At 46.2% G+C, this 8976-nt stretch overlaps 2 protein-coding genes across 2 annotated transcripts in view; both read right to left on the bottom strand.

Moving 5' to 3' along the window:
* Positions 1-3980, bottom strand: part of LOC109927175 (RPA-related protein RADX-like) — a 74533-nt gene extending 70553 nt beyond the window's left edge. Inside the window, exon 1 of the mRNA XM_048597955.1 lies at positions 3928-3980. Coding sequence (XP_048453912.1) covers positions 3928-3963 — 36 coding nt within the window. The 5' untranslated portion in view covers positions 3964-3980. The remainder of the gene's footprint in view (positions 1-3927) is intronic.
* Positions 3981-7282: 3302 nt separating this feature from the next.
* The window catches only part of LOC109927177 (mitogen-activated protein kinase kinase kinase kinase 4), a 189991-nt gene continuing 188297 nt past the window's right edge, over positions 7283-8976 (bottom strand). The window contains exon 22 of the mRNA XM_020527107.2: positions 7283-7489. Within this exon, the coding sequence (XP_020382696.2) occupies positions 7283-7489 (207 nt within the window). The remainder of the gene's footprint in view (positions 7490-8976) is intronic.

The following is an 8976-nucleotide window of genomic DNA, read 5'->3' as shown; positions in this document are numbered from 1 at the left end:
CTAGGCCCGAAACGTCAGCCTTCCTGCGCCTCTGATGCTGCTTGGCCTGCTGTGTTCATCCAGCTCTACACCTTGTTATCTGTGAAAGAGTATAGTGTGCTTTTGCTGAAGTTAACTGGTGTAAACTCTTCAACCTATTAACACAGCATTAACAAGCATCTTGCTGTCTGACCGATAAAGGTTACCCTTCAAATTTGAACATCTTGCAGTGTTCGTTACCTGGAATGAAGTAGGAAGTCTATTTCTCAGGGCAGGCCTTCTCTCAAAGTTCAGAGTGAACCAGACTGGCTACAAAATCACCAATATTGGCCTTCACCAATATTACTGAGCCCATGAAAGTGAGCTGAGTTGAATCCATGCCTCTGTGTTCAAACTAATCCTGAAAAGATGATTACATTTATTTGGCAATTAAGTGAAGCAAACATTCAAGTGAAACTCAATGTTATTTATCTTTAAATTGGGCAGTCACTTTGACAAGCAGAAATGTGCAACGAAACAGGAAAAAACCCAGAAATTACTGTTTGAGTTGTACTAGCCCTCTTAGCTGCTGTCTGAAGAGATCACCTTGCTGTCTGGCTCTCCACTAAAACATTCTTGACGGTATTAAGCTCCTGTTCTTTCAGACAAGCACTTGTATCATTTTCTGCACAAAAGTGGCTTATTTAGCTGCTCTGTTCCACAATATGCTGATCTTTATTCATGCAGTGTAGGTCTAGAATCCTACCAGACAACTGTTTTCACCTCCACGTTTACAGGTATGATTATCATTAGCAAGGCACAACACTATGAACTTTCCTCCTCTCAAATCACAACACTCCAAATGGTGTTGTTTTCCCAGAGTTCCTTTTCCACTGACAAATCAATAATACCCGATTCATGATTTGGCCACTTCTGGGAAAACAACACTTTTAGTGTCTCCAACCTATTCACACAACTTTCTAGGTTTTGACAATTTTAAACCAGCTCGTTTCCTTTTCCACCATATAGCAAAGACTAACCTTTCCTGTGACTGATTTGCTTCTTCTCCTCAACAGTTCAGTGTATTTCTCTTTCCGGCTCTGTTTAGTTTACCTTTATGTTTACATCTGTATGCTAATCACCTTTACCCTCCAGCTTCGCTGCTTGTTGCTTCCCCTCTGCATCTGGCCATTTCACATCCATCTCATCTTCTCCTTTACCGCTATAATCACCCTGTTCCTTCCATTCACTTGTTTCAACAGATCCATTAAAAAGGTGAAAGTTGAACATCCTAGAGCTGTTGCTGCCAGTTTACCAAAATTACATTTCAACCCTCATGGCCAGCCATGCTGCATTGTCAGTCATGCACTTCAACTGTTTTGCAAAATTTGCCAACTACCAGCTAAAAAACATAAGTTCCTCAGTTATAAATAGAGATAGTAAGAACTGCTGATGCTGGTGTAACAGATAACAGTGTGGAGCTGGAGGAACACAGCAGGCCAGGCAGCAGAGGAACAGGAAAGCTGATGTTTCGGGTCAGGACCCTTCATCAGAAATGGGGGGAGGGGTAGAGAGCTCTGAAATAAATAGAGAGGGGGTGGGGCTGGGGAAGGTAGGTGGGATGGCAATAGGTGAGTGCAGGTAGGCAATGGTGGGGGTTGGTCAGTGAGGTGGGAGAGAAGACGGACAGGTCAAGGAGGTGGGGGGATGAGAGGCAGGGTTGGTTATGGGATGAGGTTGTGGGTGATATCCACACTCAGACCATTGGGTTGTAGGCTCCCAAGGTGGAATAAGGTGCTGCTCCTCCAGTCTCCGGGTGGCGTTGTTGTGACACTGGAGGCGGCCCAGGATGGACATGTTGTCCATGGAGTGGGAGGGGGAGCTGAAGTGGCTCGCAACTGGAAGGTGTTGTCGTTTGTTGCAAACCGCACGCAGGTGCTCTGCAAAGTGGCTTCCGAGCCTCCGCTTGGTCTCACCGATATACAAGAGGCCACATTGGGAGCAGCAGAGGCAATGGACCACATTAGCGAATGTGCAGGTGAACATTTGTCTGATGTGGGAGGTTTTTTGGGGCCTGGGATGAAGGTGAGGGGTGAGATATAGGGGCAGGTGTAGCACTTCCTGTGGTTGCAGGGAAAGGTGCCAGGGGTGGTGGGGCTAGTGGGGAGTGTGGAGCAGACGAGGGAGTCATGGAGAGAGCAGTCCCCCCGGAAAGCAGATAGGGGTGGGGAGGGAAATATATCCTTTGTTGCGGGGTCAGATTGCAGGTGGCGGAAAATGATGCGTTGAATCCGGAGGTTAGTGGGGTGATACACGAGGACAAGGGGGATTCTGTCTTTGTTTTTGTTGCAGGGAAGGTGTGTGAGAGCTGAGGTCAGGAAATGCAAGAGATGCAGTCGAGAGCGTTTTTGACCACTGAAAGGGGGTGGGGAGTTGTGGCCCTGGAAATACGAGGACATCTGGGATGTTCGGGAGAGGAATGTCTCGTCTTGGGAGCAGATGCGGTGGAGGTGGAGAAATTGGGAGTAGGGGATCGCATTCTTGTGGGAAGGTGGGAGAGAGGAGGTGTAGTCCAGATAGCCGTGGGAGTCAGTGGGCTTGAAATAGATAGCAGTTTTGAGGTGGTTACCAGAGATGGAGACAGAGGCCCAGGAAGGAGAGAGAGGTTTCAGAGATGGTCCAGGTGACTTTGAGGTTGGGGTGAAAGGTGTTAGTCAAGTTGACGAACTGTTCAAGCTCCTCATGGGAGCACAAGGCAGCACCGATACAGTCATCGATGTAGTGGAGGAAGAGGTGAGGACAGTGCCAGTGTAGCTGTGAAGAGGGACTGTTCCACGTATCCTACGAAGAGGTAGGCATAGCTTGGGCCCATGGGGGTTCCCATGGCCACCCCCTTCGTCTGTAAGAAGTGGGAGGAGTTAAAGGAGAAGTTGTTAAGGGTAAGGACGAGTTCAGTTATGTGGATGAGGGTGCCAGTGGAGGGCGACTGGTTGGGCCTTTGGGAGAGGAAGAAATGGAGGGTTTTTGGCCATCTGCGTGGGGAATGCAAGTGTATGGGGATTGATCGTCCATAGTGAAGTGGTGTTGGGGGCCAGGGAATTGGATGTCTTGGAGAAGGTGGAGGGCGTGGGTGGTGTCCCAGATGTAGTGGGGAGGGGCTGGGAAGAGAAAATAGAGTCGAGATAAACAGAGGTAAGTTCAGTGGGTCAGGAACAGGCAGAGATAGAGACGATAGGTCAGCCAGGTTTGTGGACTTTGGGAAGGAGATAGAAACGGGCGGTGTGGGGTTGGGGAACAATGAGGTTGGAGGCTGTGGGCAGGTGGTCACCAGAGGTGATGAGGTTATGGATGTTGATGTTTTGATGGTCAGGGGTGGGGTCATGATCGAGAGGGTGGTAGGAGGTGGTGTCAGAGAGTTGGCGTCTGGCCTCGGCGATGTAAAGGTCAGTGCACCATACCACAACTTCACCTCCCTTATTTGCGGGTTTGATGGTGAGGTGAGGGCTGGGCTGCATGTTCTGTGGGGGAGAAGTTAGAGTGAGTGAGAGGGGTGGGGAGGTTGAGGCGATCGATGTCGCGACAGCAGTTGGAAATGAAGAGGCCAAGGGAGGGTAGGAGGCCTTGGGGTGGTGTCCAGGAGGATGGGGTATGTTGGAGGCGGGACAAGGGGTCTGTAGAGGGGGGTGGTTAGACTCGCGGTTAAAAAAAGTAAGCACGGTTGTCACTATATTTCCCAGGAAAATTGACAGCAAACAGACTTCCATCCTTGGGAAGATTGGCTCTGCTATCATCGTGCTTTAGCGTGGTCTTGCAGATCTAAGTAGATTATCATAGAACATCCAGAGAAAACAGGGCCAGAAAGGTTAACAAAACAGATTTTCAATTGCGGTCACCAAGTGACCCTTCAGTTTGCAGGTCAACAGAAATCTGACATTAATTTTAGCCCAATAAATATAGTTGTGGTCTTACCAATACTGGCCTCTGTCTAATAGCCACGTGGCTCATTCTTCCTTGCTGATTTAGGGACTGAAGTACTGGTTGAGCGAGTGACATCCATATCCAACACTGCAACTTCACCTTAACTCAGTATTGTGTGGCTCTAAAAATGGCCAGAAGTATTTATTATTACTGCAAGGTTACCTACTCAAGTTGCATGCATGTCAAGAGGTTCCCTGACACAAACTGGTTTCTCCAACTTCCCTGCTCCAGCTAAACAACCATTTAGCCATCACTGTATTCCATAATGTGGAACTTTTTAAAACAAAAAAGTGTTCAATTATAAGAATACAGATTTAATGCCACTTTGATCTTTCTCCTGTATTTCCCTTACGTTTCCCTCAGAAGACTAATAATCATGTAGACAACAGCAGGTTCTCTTAATTATGTTAAACTAACTTGCTGTAGTTTTTTCTGAGGAGCGATGATCAGGGCAATGCTGTTACTGTGCAGTATATAGACTTTCAGGAAGCATTTAATGTAGCGATACACAACAAACTCGTGAGCAAAGAGAGCGCTCCTGGAATAAAAAGAACAGCAACATAGACAAAATTGTCCACGAGACAAGAAACAAAGCTCCTGGATATATATCTTTAAGACTGTGGAAGATCTGTAGTGGTTCCATGGGGTGTGTGCACAATTTCAAAATTTGCAGTTGGTACAAGAACTTGGAAGCATTGTGCATTAAGAGGATCGTGTATAACTTCAAAAGGACAGACATGTTGAAGGAGTGGGCAGACAGGTGACAGATGAAGTTCAGTGCAGAGAAATAAGAGGTTACACACCTTGATAGGAGAACATGGAAATACAATACAAAGGTTGAATCTCTAAAAAGGATGCAGTGGTTGAGGATCTGGTTGTATATGTGTAGGCAATTTAAAGGGTACAAGGCAGGCTGACAGCAGTTAATAAAGCATACATTATCCTATTCTTTAGGAAAGGGCCTTGCCCTGAAGTTGTATAAGACAGCTAATGTGTTACCATTATTCAAGAGGGAAGTAGGGATAAACCAGGAAACTACAGGCCAGTGAGTCTAATATCAATGGCAGGGAAACTACAGAAAAAAGATTGAGGAACAGAATTAAGCTCCACTTACCGTGACATAAATCAATCAAGGATAGTCAACATGGCTTCATCTGGGGACAATTCTAACAAATTTGTTAGAAATTTTTGATGTGGTGATTAGGTCAGGCCAGGCATCGGAGTAATGGTTTAAGGGCACTTTTGATTTTGAGACTGGAAGCCTGTGTCCAGTGGTGTAACACAGGGTTTAGTACTGGGTCCCTTGCTGTTTCTAGTGTATATTAATGATTCATTCATGAAGATGACAAACTGTTAGTGTGGTGAATAGCAAGGAGGCAACTTAGACTACAGGACAACAGACAGGGTGGTCAAATATTGGCAAACAGAATTTAATTCTGCAAAGTGAGGTATTGCATTTTGGGAGGAGTAACAAGGCAAGGGAATGCTTTTGAACACTAGGATCCTAGCAAATACTTAGGATCAGAAAGACATTGGTTTGGATGTCCACAGATTATCAAAAACACCACAACAGGTAAGAGGTGATGGTTAAAAAGGCACACAGGATTCTTACCTTAGTCAAGGCAGCGAACAAAAGAGCAAGGAGGTTATGATGGAGCTGCATAGGAAGTTAAATACAGGCTTGTAGTTCTGTTTGCCATTCCATGTGAAGAATATGATGCCTCTAGACAGGGCACACAGAGGGGATTCTCTAGGATATTGCCTAGATTGGAGTGTTTCAGCAATGAAAAAAGACTAGATAGTTCAGGCTTGGTTTCCTTAGAGCACAAAAGGCTTGGGGTGGGTGGGGGCAGGGATCCTGATTAAGGTACACAAAATTATGAAGGGTATAAATAGGGTTGATAAGGAGAAATAATTCCTATTACAGGGGTCATTCATCTTTAAAGGACATGTTGAGGGGATTTGAGAATTTGTTTTTAAATCAGAGGATTAAAAGCTCTGGAATCCAATACCGAAAACTGTGATAGAAGCAGGAACCATGAACAACTGAAATGCCACTGCATTCAAGGCTACAGATCAATTGCTGGTTAAAATGGGATTACAATGACCAGCATGGAGACAATAGGCTGAAGAATCTTTTCATGCCGTAAAACCCTATGACTGGTTCTGTCTCAGCTAAAGTATTGCTTCCATTTCCCGATACCAAACTTTAGGAAGGCTGAGGGGCATTGGAACAGAAGAGGTTTACAAGAATGGCTCCACAAATAAGGAATTTGATTGCAGATGACAAGGTGTGGAGCTGGATGAACACAGCAGGCCAGGCAGCATCAAAGGAGCAGGAAAACTGACGTTTCAGGTCTGGACCCTTCTTGAGAAAATTGATTGCAGATGTCAGGATTAGAGAGAATATTGAAAAGAGAACCAAGTATTCAAATTCATGAGGGGTCTGTACTGAGCAAATAGGAAGAAAACATTCCCACCCACGAAGATGTTGAGGAGGCGCAGATTTAAAGCAGTTAGTGAAAGCAAAAGTAATTCGAAGAAAAAACAATTTTCACGCAACCAGTAAATGAGGATCAGGAATACGCTGCTTTGAGTGCACAGAGGAAGCGTTCAATCAATGCGTTCAGATATGGATTAGATGGTTATTTGAATAAGAACAATGTACACTCTCACTACCCATTCGGCGAGCTGGTGTGCAGACAATGGGCCAAAAGGTCTCTTTCCTTATTTGTAAGAATTCCGCAATCATTTAAAGCCGAAAAAAGTTTACGAGTTTGGGATTTTAGTAGCGATGAAACACCACACCTTCCAGGTTGACAAATTCTTGGCTGTGCGTTTGCATAATCCATTCCTCCCCATAATAGTCACTCTCCTCCCATAGGGGCAGGTAGTACTTAATACGACACAGTAAAGGGCGCGGGATGGGCAGAGACGCAACATATGCCGGCGGTGGAATGGTTCCCGTTAACACCTCGGCTCTCTCTATCACCCTAAGCCCGTCCGACAGCACCGAGCAGCGGCTCACTCTCAGCGGGCAGCCCGAGCATAACACGTTTCTCTCCACGAAACAGTTTAGCTGCGGAGACAGCGAATACTTCAGTGTGGCCCGGTCTCCGTCTCTTTGGCCATACAGGGTCACGTCATATCGGCTACCGAGACGGTCCGAGAGGTATCGTTCCACCGCCAGCACCCAGAACACGGCTGCTCCACCGAACCAAGCGGCCAAAGAGCCAGGTTCCGGTTCCAGCTCCGCCATGGGCTACAACAAGTCCCTGTCTCCCTTCCCCTTCCCACCCCGCCAAGAAACTGTCGCGCGCTTTCACCGACCGTTAAAGGCGAGACGTCACGCGCCACCACTCTTTCCCGGGTTTTTTTTAGCATTGTATGGCCCTTCGGCGCGCCCTGAGTGGTTGGTACTACTGTGCTCTGATTGACCATTCGGTCGGAACACTCCGATTGGCTCATGGGAGATTTCAGGAACACGGTCCGTTGGAACCTCGTGGTCGCACGCGAGGCGGATGGCGCGACCACCGCTACCACTAAAATCGCTCTGAAAATAGAAACTTTCGGTACTATGATTTAAACGCGAAGAATCCGTCGTACTGGATGTAGAAACTTTTGGAGGTCATGCGGTTTATGTTTATGGAAACAGACTAGCATCACAGATGCCAGCCTTCAGCCAATTTGACTCAATTCGTGTGATATCAAGAAATGGCTGGAGGAACTGGATGCTACAAAGGTTTTGGGCATTGACAACATTCCAACAATAGTTTTGAAGATTTGTGCTCAAGAACATGCTGAGCACTTAGCCAAGCAGTTCTAGTACAGCTGCAACCCAGGCACCTACATGACAATGTGGAAAATTGCCCAGCTATGTCCTGTACATAATAAGCAGGACAACTCCAACCCTATCAATCTACTCTTAATCATAAGTATAGGAATGGAAAATGCCATGAACCGTGCTATCAAGTAGCATTTGTTTAGCAATAATCTGCTGACTGATTCTCAGTTTGAGTTCTGGCATGGCCACTCAGATCCTGACCTCATTACACCCTTGGTCCAAACATGGACAAAAGAACTGATTTTCTGAGGTGAGAGTAACTGCCCTTGATATCAAGACCACACTCAATCAAGTGTGGTATTGAGGAGCTCCACCAAAATGTGAGTCAATGGAAATTGGGGAAATACTTTCTGCTGGTTGTAGCCATACCTTGTACAAAAGAAGGTGGTTGTGGCTGTTGGAGGTCAATCATCTCAGCTTTCAGATACCTCTGCAGGAGTTCATCAGGGCAGTACCATGGACCAACTATATGTAGCTGCTTCATCAGTGCAGCCCCCCTACCATGAGGTCAAGATGGGGATGTTCACTGATGGCTGCGCAATGTTCTGCACCAATTTGCAACTCCTCTTACTGAAGTAGCCCATGTCCAAATGCAGCAAGACCTGGACAATGTCCAAATTTGGGCTGACTTGCAGCAAGTGACATTTGCACTGCACAAGTGCCAGGCAATGATCATTTCCAATGAAAGAATCTAACCGTTTGCCCCGTAAGTTCACTGGTATCGTCACCATCACTGATTCTCCCACGCTTGACCAGTAATTGAACTGGACATATGAATAGTGTAAACAAGAGCAGATCAGAGGCTGGAAACCTGCAGCAAGTAACTCATCTCTTGGTTCCCCAAAGCCTGTCCACTATCAACAAAGCACAAGTCAGGAATGTTATAGAGTACACTTCCTACTTGCCTGGATGTGTACAGCTCTAACAGCACTCAAGAAGCTTGAAACCATTTAAGACAAAGCAGCCTGCTTGATTGGCACCACACGGATATTGACTTCATCCACATCAACACTCGATAGCAGCAAAGTGTTCCAAGGCTCCTTAGACACAAATTCAAACCATCTAAAGGGACAAGGGCAACAAATACATGAGGACATCACCATTAACAGATTTCCCTCCAAGCCACTCAACACCCAAACTTGGAAATGTATCGTCAATCCTTCCGTGTCACTAAGTCAAAACCCTGAAACTTCCTC

Source organism: Rhincodon typus, chromosome 6 (genome assembly GCF_021869965.1).
Source record: "Rhincodon typus isolate 14 chromosome 6, sRhiTyp1.1, whole genome shotgun sequence".
NCBI lineage: Eukaryota > Metazoa > Chordata > Chondrichthyes > Orectolobiformes > Rhincodontidae > Rhincodon > Rhincodon typus.
This window is presented reverse-complemented; position numbering and strand designations above follow the sequence as displayed.